Source organism: Arachis stenosperma, chromosome 6 (genome assembly GCF_014773155.1).
Source record: "Arachis stenosperma cultivar V10309 chromosome 6, arast.V10309.gnm1.PFL2, whole genome shotgun sequence".
Classification (NCBI taxonomy): Eukaryota; Viridiplantae; Streptophyta; class Magnoliopsida; order Fabales; family Fabaceae; genus Arachis; species Arachis stenosperma.
Genome location: NC_080382.1, coordinates 6,213,884 through 6,236,998, shown reverse-complemented (window position 1 = coordinate 6,236,998; position 23,115 = coordinate 6,213,884). Strand labels below are relative to the sequence as shown.

The following is a 23,115-nucleotide window of genomic DNA, read 5'->3' as shown; positions in this document are numbered from 1 at the left end:
AGAGCAAGCCAATGTAGCTCCACGACCTCTGCAATGGGAGGATCTGTTTGCCATGCTTGCCATTTTGAGAAATCAATGAATCACAGAGTAATAGGGATTCAGATCTTCTTCCTTCCAACTCGTTGATCGGAACAGCTATGTTCACCAAGAAGGAATCTTGTGAAATAGCCTCTCATCAAACTCTATTGGGTGAGTTTGAAGGAAGAGGTAAGAATGGGGGAAAGAAAATGTCGAAAGAAAAATTAGGGATAGAAAGAGAATGGCAAAATTGGATTGATCTCAATTCACAACTTTTTTTTTTGATTCACAGCTTGGTTGCTCTCCACGCTCACCGCACCATGAAGAAAATCTCATGCCCTAAGCTATTCAAGCTGTGATGTTGATGGTTTGATGAATCAGAAGGGATTAAGAGAGGAAGAGAAATAGGTTCTTCTCATTGTTGGAGAGAATGAAAAATTCCCCTTAAAAAATATTTGTTGAGTTATTACATCTTATATACTATGTACCTTTTCCTTTTTTTTATGTACTCTCACTAAAAAATAATTACAATGGTAAACCTATTATTGATAAAGAAATAATTTAGGTAACACATTTAATTTTTTTTTTTCACATCAATCTAACATTATTTGATACATTTTTTTAGATGTATTTTAGGATGAATATTATATGATAGTTATGGTATTTATAAAACTTTGGCATCAATTAAAAAGTGTATTTAAATTTAAAGTTATATTTTTTATTATTTGTTAATAATTCTTTTTATTTTGAAAAAATAAAAAATTGTGATAAAATTAAAAATTATTGTCAAATAATAAAACAAATGTGACATTATTAATTTTAATTATACTTTCTAAATATTATTAAATTTTTACAATTAGCGCAACTTTCATAAATTCACCTTTTTCTTTTATATATATGTTCTAAACTATTGTGCCATTGTGCTCTAATTTTCTTTTCTCTTCGTTGTTGGATTTCCTTTACGTGAGTATGGGTACAATCCTCTTTTTAAGTTTTATCTTGTTTTTTATATTCTTTGTCGGTGTAATTTGTTATTCCCTTTTGCTTGATTTCCATAAACTCTTCGATCCAAATTTGTTTGGAACAAAGGGTAATGTCCGTGTTCTTCGTGACTAAGTAATAGTTCTCACTTGTACAACAATAATAAAATCTTATCTCAATAAAATTAATTGTTTATTAATTAAAAATATTGATACCCTTCATGTTAAAATCTTAAAAGGGATAGAACTTTATTTATATCAAATTGAAATCTTGACCAAATATGACAAGACACCAATCACACTATAACCATCCCCACACCACATTAGTAAATAACCCATGAAAGAATGAAAATATTATATTCATACAAAAATAACTACTTTTTATATTAATTGTATGAATAATTATTTAAAAAAATATTATAATTATATAATTATATAAAATATTTTATATAACTAATACATTAAAATTAAACTCTTATCATATATTTAACTTATTTTTAATATACATATAATATAGTGTTTAAAAAAAAACAACAAATGCAACTTCCTCTAACGAAGTTTTGCTTACTTCTAATAACTAATTTCCTAAATCTAATATACGAGTAAATCTTCATAGTAGTCCTGAGATTTACACCGTGTATTAAAATCGTTCCTAAGATTTCAATTACACCAATTATGCTTCTGAGATTGAAAAAATTGTACCATAGTAGTTCTTGACCTGTGTTCTATTAAAGGCACGCTGATGTGGCTTAATGACATAGACCTTTTGTGACACGTGTCACCTCATGGTTTGACCACGTGTAATGGTATGATGACGTGTCGGTCAACGACATGTGGCATGCTGACGTGGATATTTATGCCACGTGTTACAATGCTATTTTGTCACGTGTCGTAATGTTGTTTGTCCACGTGTCATCCACTATGTCATCGTTACATGTGCACCAAATTGGTCTCTTACTTTGCATCAAATGACTTATTTTAGTCCCTGAAATTAAATGCCGTGCACCAAATTAGTCAATTCATCAATTTTTTCTCATTTTTTATAAATTTAAAATTCTCATTATATATTTGAATACACTAATTTTAATTATATTTTTTATTATACATATTTTATAATAAATTTTTTAATTAATAATGCTAACTTGTATCATTAGAGTACATGTTAACCAAAATCAAAACTTTATTGTTGCCTCTTGTATTATTTGTATCTGTTTTAATACTGTTCAAATCATGGTTACAATAAGTACTTATATTGATTAATAGTGTAATATATGAAAAAGCCGCCTAAATAAATTATGGATAAAATGAATTATTATAATCGACAGTATAAATCGATCTTATTAATTTAGTGAGAAGTTAATTATATGAAAAATCGGATATTCTTAAAATGGATGGGAATAATAAATTTATATTAGTTAATAAGTGTCATATCAAATATTCCTAAAATATTTATTAAAGTGTTAAATATTAAAAAAATTGTATTAAAGAATATTATACTCTTAACTTATACTTTTTATTAAATCAATATCAATATGTCACATAATTCTTTTAATAAAATATTATAGAAAAAAGTATATAATTAAAACTAATATTTTAAAAATATTTTATAAAAACACTCATATTTAAATAATTTGTGAAAAGATAAAATTAAAATTAGTGTATTTAAATATATAACGAGAATTTTGAATTATAAAAAATGAGAAAAACACTGATTAAGGGACTAATTTGGTGCACGACATTCAATTTTAGGGACTAAAATGAGTCATTTGATGCAAAGTAAGGGACCAATTTGGTGCACATGCAACGATGACATAGTGGATGACACGTGGACAAATAGCATTACGACACGTGGCATACCCATCCACGTCAGCATGTCACGTGTCGTTGACCGACACGTCAGCAGGCCATTACACGTGGCCGAACCATGAGGTGACACGTGTCACCAAAGGTCCACATCATCAAGCCACGTCAGCGTACCATTAACAGATCAGAGATTATTATAGTGCAATTTTTTTAATCTCAGAGACATAATTAGTGCAATTGGAATCTCAAAAACGATTTTGGTAAATGACGTTAATCTCGGAGACCATTATGAAAATTTACTCTCTACTATACACCATTACTTATTATTAGAACCATCGAGTTGTGTTTGTTAAAGAAGACACGGAGGAGATGTTGAATAAACTAAATTTCTAATTAGAATGAAGTATTTATTTTTGTCTCAGATTTTAAGTTAAAATTGAAATCATTTTTAAATTTTTTTTTATCAAATTCATCTTTAAAATTAGGAATCGTAGTAATATTATTTTTTTCCCACAAAAGATAAATTCTCAAATGATTTTATTCTATATTAATTATATATTAAGTGAAAATTTAGATGTAATCAATTTTATATAAAGTTAATAATTAAGAATTTTTAGATAAAAATTTAGTCAAATCAGTCAAATTATTTAATAGTTCTCAACTATTAATTTTATGTGAAGTTGATTGAATTTAAGTTTTTATTTTATTTTTTTTAATCTCCGGCCTAATTCATTATTTTTCCTTTTTAAATAATTTTCTCTCACTTCATCTCAACCATGGAAGCACTCATCTTTTCACTTTCTCTTTTTATCATAACCCCTCCAACAAACAAAACAATGATAGCCTCAGATCTTTTATCGGAAACGATGAATCACACAACCACACACTCCTAGGATGTTGTATGTATATATATGTATATAGTTATTATCTAGCTATATCTAGGGGTGTTTTAACTAACAGTTTATGTTCTAATAAAGCTGGATCACGGAATGTTATCAACTGCTTGAGATGTATTTATGTGTGGTTGTTTATAACTGTTTTATCTATTATTATTTGTGAATTGATTATGAATGATACCGTTTGTTAATCCAAATGTTTTTTTTTTTAAAAAAGTACCTCGTAAAATAACTATGCTTTTAACAACGAATCAGGCTCATATAATAAATAATAGATAATAATTAGGTAGACAAGTTGGTAGCGCTCAATTTCTAGTATGATCATGACGTACCAGAAATTGGGTCGTTACAATTTGCTTGTCTCCCTTTAACTTCACCTTCTCCTCCTCCATGTACTTATCTTCTGTTTCAATTACACATTTACACTCATAAAAACCAAAGAAGAAGCATCCTCAAATGTAGTAATATTTTTGTATTTTGCTGTGACCTAATAGGTCAACAGTCAACTCTTTTTTATTCACGTTTAAACCTAGATGGTATTAAATGACACACATTACAATGTTAAAACACAACACTACTTAACTTTTGTCTCAAATTAGTCCAGTAATCAATTCACTTGTTCACTTAAATAGTCTGTCGGATTAGGGATACCGTCAACAACTAACTTAACCATTGTCTCGTTTTGCTTAAGTATATATAACTATGATAGAGCTTTATATATGTTCACTTCAATTTCAGCAAAATTTACGCTTCAACTATTCAATCAATAAGTCTCCTCCACATGATGATTTGTTTTCAAATTTTGTATATTCATGTTGTCTGTTTAACCATTGTCTCTTCTTTTTATTTTTCTTTTTTGTTGTTCAAAATCTTATCAAGTTATTATAGCATTAACCTAAAAGGGCAAAGTCTACAAGGACATACATTTGCAAATTAGAGAGATGAGGAGATGTGCAAATACTTGTTAAGTTGTTATATGCAACAGTGGCATTAATTTCCCCCCAAATAATTGATAACCATTTGTATTGGAACCATTTGAGTTGCGTATTCAAGAATTGATTAGCCGACAGTAGTATTTGGTCACTACTATTTGGCAGAAGATTGAATGATACTATGCAGAACGATAAGGAGGTCTTGCTGATCCTATGAATCACTCATTAAATCATTTAACATCAATATTGGAGGATGATGTTTCTTGTAGAAATATTATTTAAGTATATGCTATTTATTCTAGTCATACCATGTTGAAGGGTTTAGGTTCCATACAAGCATTTCTTTTCATTGTTGTGGTCGTGGGTTAGATCCCCACATACGACGCTATTGTTCTTTGAGTAGGTTGGTTGTGGGGCTAACTGTAAAAACATTTTGATATTAAAATAAGTGTCCGTCAAAAAGACAGTAAATTAGCGTAAGAATGTAGCGTATTTCTTCGCTTTTACATTCATTCGACCGGAAACTTTTGTCAGCTGTCTAAAACTTCTATAAAAGATCGCGTGACGTGTGAATCACTTTAGCTTATGCGGGTCAGAAACCCGCCGGATCAGCAATTCACCAAATAAATCTCCAACTCTTATTAAGCTAGGCTAGAATAAATTTTATTTTATTTTTTTATTTATATTCTTATACTTTATTTCAGATTATAAATTTAAATTTTAGTACCATGTTGTTCTATCTATCTGGTATGGTGAACGAATAATAATGGAGGTGAGGATTTTTTTTTATTCTATTTTATATATTGCGTAAAGGTGGAGCATGGCATTACAATGCCTATACCCAATACTGTATTTAAAAAGGGCAACGTTAGTTGGTCACTAAATTTAACTACTAAATTAAGTTATTATTATAAAATATATATTAAAATATAAAATATGATAAATATAAAAGGGAATAGATCATTATGTTAGGCAAATGAATTTTTTGAGCACCAGATAGAATAATGAGAATTATAGAGAGCATAGAAAATTTCTTGTTTGCACGATTCTTAGAGAGAGCTCCGAGGTTAGAGTGAGAGTGTAACATTGTACTAATAAAGGCCTAAAGCGAGATTTAGGTAGTTAGAACTGTAACAGATTCAGTTACGAGAATCTGGCTAATGAATATAGTTGTTGCGAGATACATTTTCAAAATCTATGAATAACCATAATCAAAAGTTGCATTTTAAGGAGTTGTTTCTCTTCATAAAATGTTTATGTTTTTTTAAAATCCTAGTAAATCTTTTATTCATCTGGTGTCTAAATATATGATTTATTTATGAATTTATTAGACAAAAAATTTTTAAATTTTAGTGTTAGAAAAAAAATTATAAATCCAAATTCAATGCCACATTTAGTAAAAATTTATGATACATATATAAGATATACTCAATGTATTCGAATTTATTCCACCGATGTATTAAAAACGATATCTTAAAATGGGTATAAAGCTAAACAAATAGTTTTTGCTCTAAAAATTAAAGATTGTGTTAGTTGTAAGAAATGTAAATTTACCTGTCTTACAAATTTTTTAAATGTTCGAATTTATCTGTGGCATGAAACAACTTGAAGTATAGGTTTAGTTTATTGAGACGCCCCATTTAACAACTCTAGGTTTAGAGTAGGTACTGGAAGAGACGTTATAGACATTTTTTCATATTTTGTGTTTGGAATACTTCACTTAATTTTTTTTGCAGTATTAAATTTTGATGGTATTTATCACATCATGAGACTCTTAAAAGAATCCTTTTTATTTGTCGGTTATGCATGAAAAGATAAAAATAAAATAAATACAATTTTAGATATTTACTTAATCTTGTTAGACATAAATACTTACAAATAAAACATCAAAATGACATAAACATAAAAGAAGAAATCCATCAAGAGTCATCAGATTTTCTATCTTCTATCTATCTCAACACTTTTTTTAGGTAAAAAAAAAAAGGACAGAAAATATTTTTATTAGTGTAAGATTTAATTGTATGAATGCAAAATAAATTAAACAATTTTTATTATATTTTACAAAAAAAAATTCACTAACAACTCATTTGCACACATCAATTTAAATTGATGGATTGAATTATATGCATAATATGAGAGGTTGTCATAAAATTTAAGTCTTTCTAGATAGCTGAATGATGATCATAAAATTAAGATGTTTGGTTATTAATATATAAAAGGAATAATAGTGGACAAAGAGTTCTACTATACGAGAAAGATAGTTCAATAGTTCATAAGTGTGTGTGGTTAGGATTAAAAATTATTAAATAAAATTATGTATTTTTTTTAAATATTGATTATTCATGTAAGATTCAATTGTCCGAAGTTTATATTTTAATTTTCACAATAGACATCCTTAATGTATATCCCAATAAAAAAAAATTAATAAGAAATATATTTTTTTTAATTGTTAATATATTTAAAAAAATTTTATTTTATTCCTTTAATCAAAACCCTTAATAGGCTTGTTAACTAAATCTAAAATATATAAACAAAAAATTTTAGGGACTAATATTTTTTTATTAATTTTAATCAATATTTGACTAGCTTTCTAATTTATATATGTAAACTTTGATAAATATAAATAAATTATATTAATTTGTGTATAAAATGTGATATATTAATGTGTATTAACCCAAATATTAATATTTATTAGCTTGTAGCACTGCTGATACATAAATAAGCACTCTCTTGTGCCCCAAGCACCACTCCTCCACTCTCTTTAGAGTCCCCATATAAATGGAATGCAGCAAGTACCTAATAAACTGCAAAGAGAGGACAAGAAGCAAGATCTCATCATAATAATGAGGCTTGCTCTTACTATAAGAGCATCATCCTCCTCTTTTTCCATATCCAACCCCATTATCACTTTGTCACAAGATGAATCAAACACACCAACATTACCTTTTAACCATTGTACCACACACTCATGGTCTCAACTTAAACCTACCTCATCAGCCAACTACATGTCCCCAAAACTTGGTCCCAAATGGAAGCAATACCAAGGAATCAACCACTGGCAAGACTTGCTTGATCCCCTTGATGATAACCTACGTTGGGAAATATTAAGATATGGACACTTTGTAGATGCAGCCTATCGTTCTTTTGACTTTGACCCTTCTTCTCCGACTTATGCCACGTGTCGTCATCCCAAAAGTTCGCTCTTAAATCGATGTGGAATCGCGAGCTCAGGATACAAATTAACTAAGAATTTACGCGCCACGTGTGGGATTCACGTGCCAACATGGGCAGATAAAATATCTAGTTGGGCATGTAGCCGGTCTAGTTGGATCGGTTACATAGCCGTATGTGAACACAAAAAGGAAATTATCCGGCTCGGCCGACGTGACGTGGTGATCGCATTTCGAGGAACGGCTACGTGCTTGGAGTGGCTGGAAAACCTACGTGCCACGTTAACTAACTTGGCTGATCAAGTGGATGGAAAAGACGATATTGGCCCTATGGTGCAAAAAGGGTTTCTAAGTCTGTACACGTCAAAAACCTCCAAGCAAGCAAGTTTGCAAGAGATGGTAAGAGAAGAGATTGGGAGAGTTATCAAATCCTATGGCAATGAACCACTTAGCCTCACCCTCACAGGTCATAGCCTTGGAGCCGCGCTTGCAATCCTAAGTGCGTATGATATAACCACCACCTTTGAGAATCCACCAATGGTGACGGTTGTTTCCTTCGGTGGGCCCCGCGTGGGAAACAAAAGATTTAGGAGAATATTGGAACAGAATGGGATCAAGATACTGAGAATAGTGAACCCTGACGATGTTTTCACAAGAGTTCCAGGGTTTGCTGTGAGTAATGACAATGACGTGGCGGACAATGAAGATGTCCACGTGGCAAGATTGTTAGGGTGGCTACATAGGCGTGTAGAGGACATGCAGTTGGTTTATGCTGATGTTGGACAAGAGCTAAGGTTGAGTAGTAAGGATTTACCATATTTAAAGCAAGGAGATGTTGCCACGTGTCATGATCTGAAGACATACCTGCACTTGGTAAAAAGTTTTGTAAGCTCCTCGTGCGGCCCTTGCACACAGAAAACAATCAACGACATGTGGCCGAAGGCTTGGCTGTAATTATGATTTTATATTATTTTCTTGTTTATTTTGACTTTTGAACATAAGGTGGGAATTTTTTACTGCTTGGTAAATATCTTGATGGTTGTATATATACCATGGAGGATAAAGCTTAAACTATTGTATCGAAGGCGAGAAAGTTTATGTAAAAATTATATTATTATAAACATGTAACTCTCAGTCAAATGCGATTGATAAACATAAACATGGAAACAAGCCGGGTATACCTAGCTTTAGTTTGATAAAATTTTTATATTTTAAGAATAAAATAATTTATAAAAATTAATTTAAAAAAAATAATTTTTAATAAACACAAATAACAAATATTTTTGATAAAATAATTTTTAAAATTTAAAAATTTTATAATAAACATTAGAATTTGAATCCTCTAAATTTTAAATTTGTACTTTAGAGGGTAAAATATAATCTTCTACTTTTGAATAGTTTCTCTCTCATTTATTCTTAGTCCCACCTATAAAATAAATGGTGAAGAATCACACTTTATTCTCTAAAATAAAATTCAAACATTAGAGAATCCAAATCCTAAATATTAATATAAGAATTAAATTTAAATATTAATTAATATATAAAACTATATTAAATATTTTAATTTTAATAAAAACAAATCAACTTTAAAAAATTCTTTTTAGATGTAACTTTTAAAAACTACAAATATAATCACATGAACTTTTTAATTTTGTCAAACACAAAATTAAGTTCATGAATTTTTAAAAAGTATAAACATCTCTTCAACTTAAATTTTTTTGGTTCGATCCTTAAATTATTAAACCAACTTAGTTAAACTTGATTACTAAGTGACTTGGTCATGCAGTATTATCGTTAAAAATAATACATACTCTTATTTTTATCTTCGTTTACACTTCTATTGGTACAGTAATAGCCCTAAACACCAGTTATGTCCTCAACCCCCTCCAGGCAGTCGTGACCTACTTCCAAAGACAGAGGTTTCAACTGTCAACTTCTCAACTATTGTAGGTGCAACGGTTGAATCAATAGAGAATATCCTATTATAGCTTTTCTTGTTTCTGAATTTTAGCGCTGGTTAGCATAGACAGACAAGATATTAAAAGACTAGCTACTCATGACAACTGTGGTTCCTCTTACACATCTTTCTACAGGAAATAATGGAATCTTGTTAGAAGTATCCATTTCATCATTCGGAACCATATCCTATCCCTCTCTCCCTTACTACATCTCTGCATACAATTTAATAATGGTGCTAATTTACTTATCTTTTTCAAACCTCCGTTAAACCATATATACCAGTTTCTATGAGGAATGAAATGATGTCGAGTTTTAACAAAGCCATGATACAGGAATTTAAAAAAGAATAGCAAATTAGTTTTTTTTTCATTCAAAGATCAATAATAATTAATAGTAAGATTTGGTATTTTAATATACTTGAGTCTTGAGGTTCAGTGAAAATCATTCAACTCCCTTCTATTTCAAAAAACATAAACTGAGCTCTTATGAAATTCGGGTGATAATACACCTAAGAGACCAGTATTTGTACAATATAACATTATAACATGAAACTATAACCCTGTAAAAATAACAAACAGCTTCTAAAAAGATGCTTAGGAAAAGCTGCCTAGACAAATGGGATTGGAACACAATGAGTTACCTCAAATAACAGGAGAGAGCAATATAGCTTGCCCACAAAATATTAACTTCCTATCTTTTTTTTGTTACATCTTTGGTAGAAAAAGAAATCAAATCTTAGATTTTGTCTTTTGAGGAGTGATACACAAGCAAAACAAATGTTTATCAGAAGCTATTAACTTAGGTTGTGAACTTGTGCTGTAGATGAACGATAATAACAGAATATACTTATACATTCAAGGATCAATAACAATGCACATCATTTTCGTAATAAAATTGTCTACCAATTTTCTTTTTCTTTTTTTTTTTTGTTTTACATGATGCAAATGAGGTTTAAACTAGAACCTCGTGCATACTACCCAAACCCTTTATCACTAGACCAATCCTCGTGGCTTAATTTTCTTAGTTTTTACATGTGGTAAAAATTATATTCCTCATTTACAACAAGATAAAATGAATTTTAGAAATTAACTGAATGTCAGATCCATGCATCACACACATATATATACACCAAAAGATATGTAGAGAAAGATATGATTCAACAACGAAAAAAAGGTAGTTATTTACGCTCAAGATCATTTAGTTGCTTTTTTAAGAGTGCATGTTCATACCGCATCCTTTCAAGCCTAGTCTCAACCATGTACATCTCATCTTTGAGGTGATGAATTCTTTTCTCCAACCACGCCACGTCTGAAGAAGTTCTAGTAACTCCATTTTCCATCATATTTATGTTGTCTATAGGAGGGTTAACATGTATGTGTTGAGGTCTTGACAATAGCACAAGTATGCTAAACTGCTGCAGCAGAATAGAGTAAATAGTTAATAAAATGATGTATTTGATCTGCAACTATAGTTAGTAAACATTTTACAACATCCCTAAAGTCCAAAATGCTGAGAACGTTGGAGAAGGTGAAATTTTTCATGGATTAGATATATGTAAATTGTATATGAATTTCATCTAAAAAGAATTTCACCCAATTTTACCCTTGGTTGAGGAGGAAAAAATAAAAAGGGCAACCCGGTGCACAACCATCCTGCATTAATGCAGGCAGCCATATGATAATTACATCACTTCCACTGCTTGGAAGAAAGTAAGAAACCAGGTGAGATGAGCACGGAAGTGCAAACTAGTGTGATGTAAGATGACAAAAGTTATTAGGAAAACAGCAAAAGAAAGACTAAAGGTACTGGAGCAAGAGATAAAATTTGTGGTGGTAGGACACAAGTGTGCAAGAGAAGGTAAAGGTAAAAAAGGAGATGATGTAAAAGGTGGTCTTTATGCGATAATGAGAAAAATTGGGATAAATAAGATGGCCATAGAGGAGACAAAAGTGGTGGTAAGTGAAGCAAGAACAAGAGCTTACGAAGGTCTTTTATAAGTATCTGGGTATGAGAAAAAAAAAAAGAGATTTGGATCAAGTTACGTGCATTAAAGACAAGAATGGTGAAGTTAGTCACAGATAAGAGTATCTAAGGATGGACACGAGATTCTTTCACGGCATGCTTAGGTCAATTACAAAGGAGGAACCAAAACTTGAATTACTATTGAAGAATTCAAAATTTTGAAAGTAAATGAAGAAAGGTAGAGAAGTGGGCCCATATATTATCCGGATTGAATTTGGGAAGATTTAGGATGAAATAGAGTCTATTAGCTACTAAACTCTTTAATGAGATTTTATAGTCTAAGAAAATGCCATATGTATGGAGGAAGAACATTTTGGTCCCTATCTACAATGAATATATGAATTGTGGTACAAAAAAAGATTAAGCTCATGAGCCATACTATCAAGTTGTGAGGAGTTATAGAACGAATGTTGGGACAAGAAACTAAGGTTTCTAAGAAATAGTTTGGTTTTATGTCAGCTAGATCTACCTCGGAGGCTATATAATTGTTAGAGAGAATGATGAAGAGGCGGCATCAGAGTAATAAGAAAAATCTACACACTGTTTATTGACTCTAAAAAAAATCATGACAGGGTAGCAAGAAAGGCCTGTATAAGATTTTTCTAGAAGAAAGCAGCAAGGATTGTACATATTCGTACAACTAAAGATATGTGCAATGGGAATACAACTAGTGTGAAAACTCAATAAGGTATAACAAAGAAAATTTTTATTGGTGTAGACTACACCAAGGATCATCTCTAAATCCATCTCTTTTCACACTTGTTTCAGACATGTTTCATAAGCATATTCAAGAACTCATACCATGGTGCATGCTTTTTCTCGATGACATTACTCTTATGGGAGAACCGCAGGAAGATTTGAATTAGAAGTTGGATTTGTAGAGACAAATTTTGGAGGTATATGGTTTGCACATAAGTTGGATAAAGACACAGTATATGGAGTACAAGTTTAGCAGCAAAAGATGAACACCATAGAAGTGAAAATCGGAAAATATGTTATATCAAAAGTAAAGGAACTTAATAAGGATGGTCAAATACTGGAGTCTTTCGGGTTTTATGCAGTAGAAAAGTACCTGCAAAGGGTAAATTTTATCACTATCATTGAACCAGCAATGTTATATGGAAAAAAGTGTTGGGTGACAAAAGGTGGACATGAACATAAGTTCAGCGTTAAAACGAGAATACTTCCATAGATGAGTAGTCATATGCATATGGAGAAAAAGTTAGAGTAGCACCTATTGCTGAAAAGATGATAGAATCTTATCTTAAGTGGTTTGGACATATGGAAAAAAGTCAGTAGAGCATTTAGTGAGAAAAGTGGGATTGGATTAAAAAATAAACTAGTGGCTATAGGGAGAGGAAGACCTAAAAGGACTATGTAAGAAGTGGTCAAATAAGAACACTGTATGAACACTCTCATTGCAAACATGATACATATTAAGACGTAATGACATTATTTGATCTATATAACCAAACCCACTAGGTACTAGTGGGATAAGGCCTTGTTTTTTGCTGCATTGTAATCATAACATTCACATAGAAGCGAATCAGCGACAAACCACTAACATTAGCAAGTAATTGCAACAAATCTTCAATAAAAAATTGATTTTTGCATTCAATGTAAAAGTACTGATAGTAGAACGGCTCTTCATAGTTGCATGACTAATCCACAGAACATGAAAAGACAAAAATTTAAAGCTATGGTTCAAAGTACGCACCTGCATGAAGAAAATCAGCGCAAAAATGGCAACAATGAGTAATGAGAGGTTGTTCTGACTTTTCAAAGACAACCTTAACTTTCTCACATAATCTTTGAACAAAGAAGGAACAGACGATGTATCAATGAATCTTGTTTGCATCTGGGTGTCAACCTTGTGAATAGCATCTGCTACACTAGATGTAGCTTGGATCCTTGTAGAGTTACATTCCTCCTGTGAAGCTCCTGAAGTTTCTACAGTCTCCAACTCTATATCGGGATTGATCTTTCCATTTTGAGTTGAAGCAACAACAGCACCTCTTTCTGCCTCATAAAAACAAATCATAAATATTACAAAGAAACTGATGGTATCAGGAATGCATAATGAACTTCAAAATTTAAGAACATGTATAGAAATTGCAAATGTCAAACCTTGCTTTTCTAGGTTTTTCTGCTTCAACAAGTCATGTGCCTGAAAGTAGTGATAGAATCTTAAGTGGACAATAAAAAGTGTAAATAGTGAACACAGAAAAAAGAAAACACCCAAATAAAAAATACCATGCTAATCCAAGTAGTATAAGCTTCTCGACATTCTTCAACGGTTGATTGTAATATTTTGCCTGCGCGGTTGTTCACAAAATCAAGTAAAGTCCAATTTCTAGAAAATGGTACATGCTCTTTTTCTTTACTTTTCTCTCAAGTGAAGCAGATATGTGTATCATACACACAAGTATAAAAAACTTGTCAGAGTTGGTAATTCTGTTCCTAATCTTTCTTTGGTGTATAAAAAAAGTTCTTGTAGATAAAAGCCAATATCACACTTTCCATCATGAAACCTTGTGTTGTGCAAAAAAAATAATGCTAAAAATGAATATTTACTCAAATAATAGATTCGTCAAACTGGTTGCAATACCAATTGATGAGGTCAAAAGCAATGTAACTTTAAATTGAAATTTTAAAACTACTAAAGCATAAGAGATGAGAAGTCAAAAGCTAATAACATGGAGAACTGTTTGCTTCATACTTCTTCATTTCAGGAAAGTCAAAGAAAATTTAACAGACCAAAACTATTATACTGAAAAAGTGAAAAGGGAGCACAAAACTAAGTCATTTAGCATATAATAATAATAATAATAATAATAATAATGATGATGATGATGATGATGATGATGATGATGATGATAATAATAATAATAAGATACAAAGCAAGAGAATATTAGTTTCAGGATAAATCATGAAAAGGCCCACCTCTCCAAATAGTTTTCTTAGAAAATGCTACAGTCACATATACTCTCAAAATGCAAGAGTCATCCTTGTGTCTCTGTATATCCCACAGTCCCTGGTAATTAAACAAGAAATATACGTAAACTATAAATTCATTGGAAGAAGAAAATTATTAACGAAACAATTAAAACAAAGAGAGTTAAATGAAGACAAGAGACCACCAAGTAAAAACAGTGGCTCGTCATGAGAGCAAAAAGAGCAAATTTAGCATGACGTCAACAGTAGAATTCAAGCTCAATGAGCTTTTGCAAGCGAGTAGGGTCAAAATAAAACAAAGTTATCTACGTTGACCTAGTAGCTCAATTATCAAGAGAAATCATTCATGCCAAATGCTTCTAATAAGTATATTGTACTAGGGGCAAAAAGCTCATAATTTTATGATAAAGATCTAATTTTCCCAGAAAAAAATGTACCTCAACACGAAAATAATCTGCATAAGGTACATCACTGACTTCTTGTGATGTCTCTATAACCAGATGACTGAAAGAAGTAAAAAAATATGTAAAAATAAAAATAAATAACTAAGTTCTTCATATATTTCAAGTAATCAATGGAGCAACTTTATTCTTGCTCTAAAAACAAATAATAAACATCTACAAATAAGGGAAGACAAAGAATGGAAACAATAAAATGCAGTATTGAGGCAAGAGCAATTATTTTCGCTGCCAGCATAACATAATAAACAGACAAGAAAATGTTGAGATAATGGGTCTAAAAAAGGGAAGGAGGAAGAAGGAAATTGAGTATATGTATATATAGGCAATTTATTGATATCAATATGATATGATGTGTTTTATGTGTGATACAAAAGAGACAGCACTAATCGCCATGTACAATAACAATAGAGTATTAATCTTAATTAATAAGGAAATAAATCATAGAAAGACGGAGATAAGAAAACCAATCCTAAGATACACTTAAGATATTTTCCTCATTCCTACCAGATGCCAGAATAAGAAGATGAAGCATATGCTACAGTCACTTGACTATGCTATCCAAGCCCACTTCATGGCACCAAGGAATTCCCAATAATTACATTACATTTAGCTTGAAAAAACATCTTGAAAGATATCAAAAGAATAACTGAAGAAAAAATAAAAATGGATTGATAAACAACAGTCATGGTAACAACCTGCTCCTATACACTCGAAATTTCTGAAGCTCATGGCAGCCACCAAATTTTGCTCCTGAAAAGGAAACACAATTATGTCCACTGGCAGGTCTCCATAGGAACAGTTTGCCAAGTTTTTAAAAATCATAGGGACGCATCAAAGAACTTATTATTGCTTCACCAAAGGACATATGCTCAGGATCCTAGATTTAACAATTTATTCTATCTTATATTTAGCTTAATTTGAATTAATAACTTCAAACTTAACTACTTAAGGCATCCACTGCTCAATCATTTTTTCCATGAAATGGAATTTTGTAACTCATCAATATGTTCATATATTTCTCTGTGAATAAGCCCCCCATATTAGGCATTCACTTTGGCTTCATTCAAAATTTTAGTTGAACCTCCACCACTGCATAGTCAATAAAATTATCATGGAATAACAAAACTCAAATAGAAAAGAGAAATAAAGCTGGCAGAAACATACCAAGATAAAGTTTTATTGGATGTTGAAAAGATAGTTCACGAGCATACCCAAATTTCTCTTGAGGATGCCACAAACTACACTTGAAGTCTGAAAGGGGAAGGGGGAAAAATGAAAAAATCATCCTCGACAAAACATTATTGACAGGTATTAGTCATCTTAAATTCTTCCCTTTAAACCATACTCACAACCAGGAAAGCATACAAAATTAAAGATGATTTTTCAAATGCAGAGGTTTCATAGTTGTTTCATGCAGGCTACCTTTATCACCACATCTTTTATGGAAAGACTCATGAAAGTTTACAGCATCATCTGAGAAAAAGTACCTAAAGAAGTCTTCAACCTTTATCTGCAGTTTGTAAATTTAAAATTTTAAAATTTCTAATAAATTTAGAAGACTAATATCACTAGAGTCAACAAGGGAAAACTTGAAAATGAAAAAATAAAATGGTATTTTTTCTAATAAGAAATACCGGAAACTCAGCTTCTGCAACACACGTGTATTCTTCTGGGACTGCACATTAGAAAATAAGCTCATATCAGCTGAGTTTTTGAAAAAATATGATGGATTAATAAAACATATTATAAGTTAAACACAATAGACATTTTTCTTATCTTTTTGATAAAAGAATAATTTCATTAAGATTTAAGGAGAAGGATAATATGATACAAAAGCAAAACAAAGGATTCATCTATAAAGCATAGCTTTTCAAACCCTAAACACAATGGGAATGAAAAAATGTTGTGTTGATCAATTTTGCTTAGGCAAAGTTTCCTAGGGTTATATATATATATATATATATATTTTTAACTTCTCAGACCACAAATAAACAGAGGGGCTGGAGAATTTCAAAGACGGGATCAATCAAGTCAGTTTACCAACTTCTATTTGTAAGAAACAGTAGTTAAGCAAAGAGCTTATATGGCTAATCCACTGCAGTTAACTATTTAAGTGTAACAGAGCTGCAAGACAATATAGCATACAAACTCCAATCTCATCTGCACATCAAAACTTTCCAATTGTTACAAACTTCAGGCAGGTTATTTTGTGACAATGTATGATAAAGTATACCCTAAAAGCCTGAATCAATAGAAAAAGTAAAAATTTCATTTTATTTATATTTCAACAGAACCACCCATTCTTCCAATATACTATTAACCAGATCCATTGAACAAACAATTCTAAAATAAAAACCTTGCATCATTCTCCCACAGAACAATATCTAGAAGATTAAATGCATTCTACGAGCTTAAATCCAAAATGTATACAAGTAGTGGGTATGTTCCAAACTCACTTGTTGGAGCATCAATGTCCTCCTCTTTCCAGCAGGAACTCGCAGCTGGAGAATCTTCATTCAATACAGGTTCAGCTACCTGTTTTGTACTGGATTGTTTATCTGTAACTTTCATCACTACAGGGCTATCTATAATATTTGATGGAGGTCCCATGTCGTTGATAATATTAGTAGTAACCTTGCTCCTGATTAACACATATATAAGTAAGTCTAAATGAGTTTCCACACAAAATAATCTTATTCTAAGGTTTGGTCACTAAGATAATGGACATACGGGTCTGCAGAAGGAGATTCATTGTCTAATATATCAGAACTCTTGACATTTTCAGTAGCTATAAGTTCACTGTCTTGGCCGCTGCACTCGGACATAGACTCCTGAAAAAAAAAAAGAAAAAGAAAGACCACCCAATGTATAAGGGCAAGGGTACAACAAACACAGCATTAGCAAAAAAGAATTGCCGTTAAATTCCAGGGTTTTTTTTTTTTCTACCTTAACAAACATCATAAACAATTAGATACACAGATTACTGTAGCAAAACACCTGTTCAATAACTGCTCTGGTACCATTAGCCTGCCGTAACCATCCATCATTAATAATCTTAAAAGCTTCATCACGGGATAGGAAAGATGCGAAAAAGTACTGTCAAACAGATAAGTGGATTAAGACGGACATCAGGGGCACCATCAAGCAGAAACAACAGTACGCAGCAAAAATATATTCAGATTGAATATTCAATATTGCAATGATGCATAACGACTATAATGTTCCTCTATGTGTAAGATACCTTCCTGTTGCCAGCAAGAATCTCAATGGCATTGGGAAAGAGCCCAGCTGTCTTTGCCCTACGTACACTTGTGACTTCTGGGAATGCAATTATTCTCTGAAACATAAACCATTGACATATCCAAGATGCAGAGAAATTGTAAAACAAAAACCAAAATCTCTAGATAAGAATAAACTCAATGGAAACAATCAAGGAACGATACTTCTTTCACATAAATCATGGATTTTATTAAAAAAGAACTACAATGAAGAGATTATATATCTGGAAACAACACAGTTCAGAAAAAATACTTAGGCAAACTCTTTCAGATATTTTATTGTCCAATATGGATTTAAGTTTGTGATTTAGTCACTCTTGACAGTTCATACCCACGTGCTTTCACACAATCATTTGCAATAAAAAATATAGTACCAAAAGCAATAAATTTTCCCATTAAACTTAGATTAAGCATGGCCATTATAAACAAGCTCAGAAGGCGAAAAGATAAAAGAATATGTTAAAAATGCATTCTGTTCAGTCACTTACCTTTGTCTCAAACCCAAATATGTTCGAGTAGAAACATATAAAGTTGACAAAAAGGTACATATGACCCTACAACAAGAAATTAATAACTAATCAGAAAACCAAATGAAAAGGCAACATGACATATTGTAACTTGCTTTTAAATCATTAAACAACAAAATGAAAAAGCTTTTGGCAGTTTAAGCAAATGAAATCCAGCAAAATGATTTTCCAATAAAAAAAGAAAATGTACATCACTCAAGTCAAGACTAATACCATTTAACAACAAATCAAAAAATATTACCTGAATAAGTATATTTTCCTGGAGGGCACAATTAAAATCTTCAATAAGGACCTAAAATAGAAGGAGAATAAATAAGATGTGAATTATGAAAAAGGAATGAGAAAAATCATCATATAAATATCAATTTGCTTCGTTGCTAGATGTAAGAAATGCACAGACAATGTAAATATATATATTTATCCATAAGAATGTGTTCTTTTATTTTGGTTACAAAGGATGTGCAAGCATCTGTCTACAGAGAGGGGAAAGGGGGCCTTTTGGGAAATTTTGTAAGAATGACTTACTAAGAAAATGTTGAGGCAAGGCAACATTATTCAAATTTTCGAGGACTGAAATTACAAAACTAAAATATGATACACTGAGTTTTAGGTAATATAATTAGGGAAAGCACTCCCGAAAATGGTTGCTCCACAATTCAAACACTTCATTCACACGGTAAGCAGAGTGTGTAGATAAGATACACATTACAATAGAAGGATAAGTTGGTAAGAGGAATTTCATTTCAAAACAAATCCAAAATATGTTCTACCCCAACGGCTTCAAAGAGATATCTCATTATATCATGAAAGAAAGTGGGTAAAGTATTCAATAAGGTTGGGTTGGGGAACCTCATTGATAAGGTTCTAAAAAAATTGCTTACGGGCCACCAGTCAAAAGTCTCTTATTTTGCAAAGTCGGGGCTGCTCTTGATTTGAGGCTATCCGAAATTATTGTTCTTTAGTTTTGACTTTTTTGAAGATTTGAGTGATAGTTCCTTTAGTTATACACCACCAGGGTCCAAGGTCGTTAGAATTAGTTAACCTCTAAAGAATTTATATATTAAAAAAGGAAGCAATTGACTCAATAGTCTGAATATTACTTGAGAGTAAGGAAATGAAAGTAAAAAACCTTCATGGACGAGTGTTGATAAATAAATAGGGTGTGTAAACAATCTTATCCACCATTAATCAAGAGAAGGTCCACAATTTGCAAAATAAGAGACTTTTGACCTGGGACTTATAAGCAATTTTTTTTAGCATCTCATCAATGAGGTTTCCCAACCCGACTTCATTGAATGCTTTACCAAGAAGTGACATAAGGACATGATCATATACAAACACGTTCAGAAAAACTGCAAATTTGACTAGAATACCATTCAATTCAATTCAATTCTATGCTATAACAGTAATCAGTAAACCAATAAGCAAAACCTTAAGAAATTAGAACAGCGAACTTGAAAAGATAGAAAATCACTTACTTCATCTGGTGGAAGACGAAACAGCTGCCGATACTCTTCACTCTTCAACGCGTCCATAGTCTGTAACCAAAAGGATAAAGGCATGTGTTACAAAGATTGATCACAGGAATGTTGAAATTCAAAACTACCAAAAATTTACATAATTTCCATAGCTAACTAAGCCAGCTTAGATTCCTAATATCAAAATCCACAGAACTCGAAATTCTCAAGACATCCGGAAAAATACATGAAAGATAATACAGCATAATTCATTTCTACAAAATTAAATGAACAAACGAAATTCCTATAAAGTAATGCGCTACAGACTACACTACACACAGAAACGATTGAACCGAGTCGAAGAATCATAAATGCAGGAAGCGCGCAGCACCGACAAGATTAAAAGAGCGAGGAGGTAGGTACCTGATTTTCAGCGTCAGCAAATAGGTTCGGCGATGAATTGGAAGAATCGCTACGATCAATGACCTCGGCGGCGGGTGAGGATGATAAAAGCGACACCTCGGCGGCGGCGGAGGTTCTGGAAGGAGAAGAATCAGACGGCTGCGGCAGCGGTTCCGTCCTCACGGCGGCAGGAACGGAGGAGGTGGCAACAGCAGTGGAAGCCATAGAAGAAGAGAGAGAAAGGTAGATCTGAGAAAATTGAACGGAAAATGAAGGAGTGAGAAGAGGGAAATGGTGGTTGGTGGGGTTTTACGTTCTTAACTGACGGCGACGACGGAAACTAAGAAGAAACAAGAAGAAGAAACGTTGCTTGAGTCGTAGAAAGAATTTTAATTTTATAAATTGGAATTAATTAAAGATAAATAGATAATCCCATAATATTCTAACTAAAAATTCCATAATCCATACAATTATAAATAATTAAAATAAAAAAGAAAACCCTTGGAAACCCAAAGTAACCTATTTTTATTTAATTTCCAATTCATACTGTATCACATAAACTATAAGTTTTAGTTTTTAAATTATATATTATTAAATTTGATAATACTAGAAAGACAAAAAATACTAAATAAAATCATTTTTAGTTGATTTTAACTAAATTTTTTTTATTACCAAACATTTTCATATTAAATTTTACTATCATTAACATTATAATATGTATAAATGTTCTTCATGAAAATTTATTAATACAAGTATTCATTTATGAAACAGAAATACTATAGTTGATGTCGTTTAAATTTTAAGTTAAATCAAATCTTAAAAGAATTTAAAAAAATTATTACAAAATAAATTATAATATCCGAATAATAATGCTATAAATATAAAATTCCACGAATTTGGCAACTTTGAGCTATGAGTCAACGTCGGTAGTTATTGGGTGAAAAGAAAGAGAAAAAGATCGTCGTTTTTCGTTGACGCTGACACCGATTAGCGTGACTTTTGTGTGTTAGAGATCCCTATCAGTAGTAGCCGTTGGGTTTACGCATAATAATGAGAGTCACCAACAATTTGTCATTGGACCGGTATCAATCTCAAAGCTTTTCAGTTCGGCAAAACTTTGGCAAATTCTGGGTTTTTTTTAGGAACATTTACTGGAATTTTTCTTAAAAAATGTAAAAGATATATTATTTTCAAAAATAATTTTAAATAATATTAAATATTAAAATTAACCTTTTTAAAAAAATATTTTATATATAAACAAAAAATAATAACTATGAATATTTTATATTCTAATATATATTTTATACAATAATTAATATTTTGTGCATATTTAACATAGTTAAATTTTTATATTATATTTAGCAAAATTTGTTTTGTTTAATTTAATTAATTTTAAAGTTAATGAATTGTATTAATAATTAATTAGTTAACTTAAACTTATTTTTGGTCAATTTGATTTACCATTACAGTTAAATCATATTATATGTGTATAAAAATTAGTTATATGTATAAAACATATTAAAATATAAAATACATATTGAAAACATATTTTACTATTAAAATCTAATATAAATACATCATAAATATAAAAAAAATTAATAATGAGAATATAATAATATAATTAAGTAAGATTCACACCATTTTGACCATAACTAAGTAAACGAGGATCCTATACAGTATGTGTATAAAGATTTTAGACTTTTTTTAATTTAATCAAATTAGTCTAATAGTTTATTAGTACAATAAAAACCAGTTAAAGAAGACAAAGAAGACTTAGAAAAAAAAAGACTTCATTAAATTTAATTACAAAAATATCTTATTTACTCAATCTTTTTTCGTAGGCCAAATTTATCCGATTTTTCGGTATTACACAATTCTAATATATAAATATAACATATTAAAGTGACAATTAAGTCTTTAAGGATGTTAACTTTGGATAAATTAGTCTTTAAAGAATAAAAACTATCGAATAAGTTTTCAAAAATTATAAACATAGATACATTACAGAAAATAGATTCTCTCAATTTTTTTTAATAATTGAGGGAGTAAAGTGTGATCTCCCACCATTAATTTTATAAGTGGGACCAAAAATAAATATGAGAGAGAATAATAAAAAGTTAAAGATCACACTTTCTTTTTTTTTTTAACAATTGAGAGGATCTATTTCCCATTACATTCTTCCAATTGTGAAATGGAATAAATATACTTAGTTGTCCCGTTATATAGAGCGCCGCGGCCCGTTTTTCCAAGCTTAA

At 30.9% G+C, this 23,115-nt stretch overlaps 2 protein-coding genes across 3 annotated transcripts; one reads left to right on the top strand and one right to left on the bottom strand.

Moving 5' to 3' along the window:
• Positions 1-7,412: 7,412 nt before the first annotated feature.
• LOC130933548 (phospholipase A(1) DAD1, chloroplastic-like) lies at positions 7,413-8,753 on the top strand. The gene has a single exon (XM_057863179.1). The coding sequence runs from the start codon at positions 7,413-7,415 to the stop codon at positions 8,751-8,753; it is 1,341 nt and encodes a 446-aa protein (XP_057719162.1).
• Positions 8,754-10,197: 1,444 nt separating this feature from the next.
• LOC130935470 (protein VASCULAR ASSOCIATED DEATH 1, chloroplastic) lies at positions 10,198-21,225 on the bottom strand. Of its 2 annotated transcripts, none has more exons than XM_057865228.1 (18): positions 20,882-21,225; positions 20,480-20,539; positions 19,243-19,293; positions 18,963-19,028; positions 18,438-18,533; positions 18,194-18,292; positions 17,927-18,027; positions 17,653-17,837; positions 16,831-16,871; positions 16,619-16,706; positions 16,361-16,447; positions 15,892-15,946; positions 15,173-15,239; positions 14,724-14,814; positions 14,034-14,095; positions 13,908-13,947; positions 13,498-13,799; positions 10,198-11,169 (listed from the first exon to the last, which is right to left on the bottom strand). In XM_057865228.1, the coding sequence occupies exons 1-18, from the start codon at positions 21,083-21,085 to the stop codon at positions 10,936-10,938; spliced, it is 1,929 nt and encodes a 642-aa protein (XP_057721211.1). In that variant the 5' UTR covers positions 21,086-21,225; the 3' UTR covers positions 10,198-10,935. The 2 variants fall into 2 exon arrangements, with proteins under 2 accessions (XP_057721211.1, XP_057721210.1); XM_057865227.1 differs by having other exon boundaries at positions 10,201-11,172.
• Positions 21,226-23,115: the final 1,890 nt, after the last annotated feature.

Coding starts and splice junctions, on each gene's coding strand:
- LOC130933548 (XM_057863179.1), top strand. CDS start 7,413: ATGCAGCAAGTACCTAATAAACTGCAAAGAGAGGACAAGAAGCAAGAT.
- LOC130935470 (XM_057865227.1), bottom strand. CDS start 21,085: ATGGCTTCCACTGCTGTTGCCACCTCCTCCGTTCCTGCCGCCGTGAGG. Junction 20,540..20,881: donor TTGCTGACGCTGAAAATCAG/GTACCTACCTCC, acceptor TTTTGGTTACAG/ACTATGGACGCGTTGAAGAG. Junction 15,947..16,360: donor TCCAATAAAACTTTATCTTG/GTATGTTTCTGC, acceptor TTTCCTTTTCAG/GAGCAAAATTTGGTGGCTGC.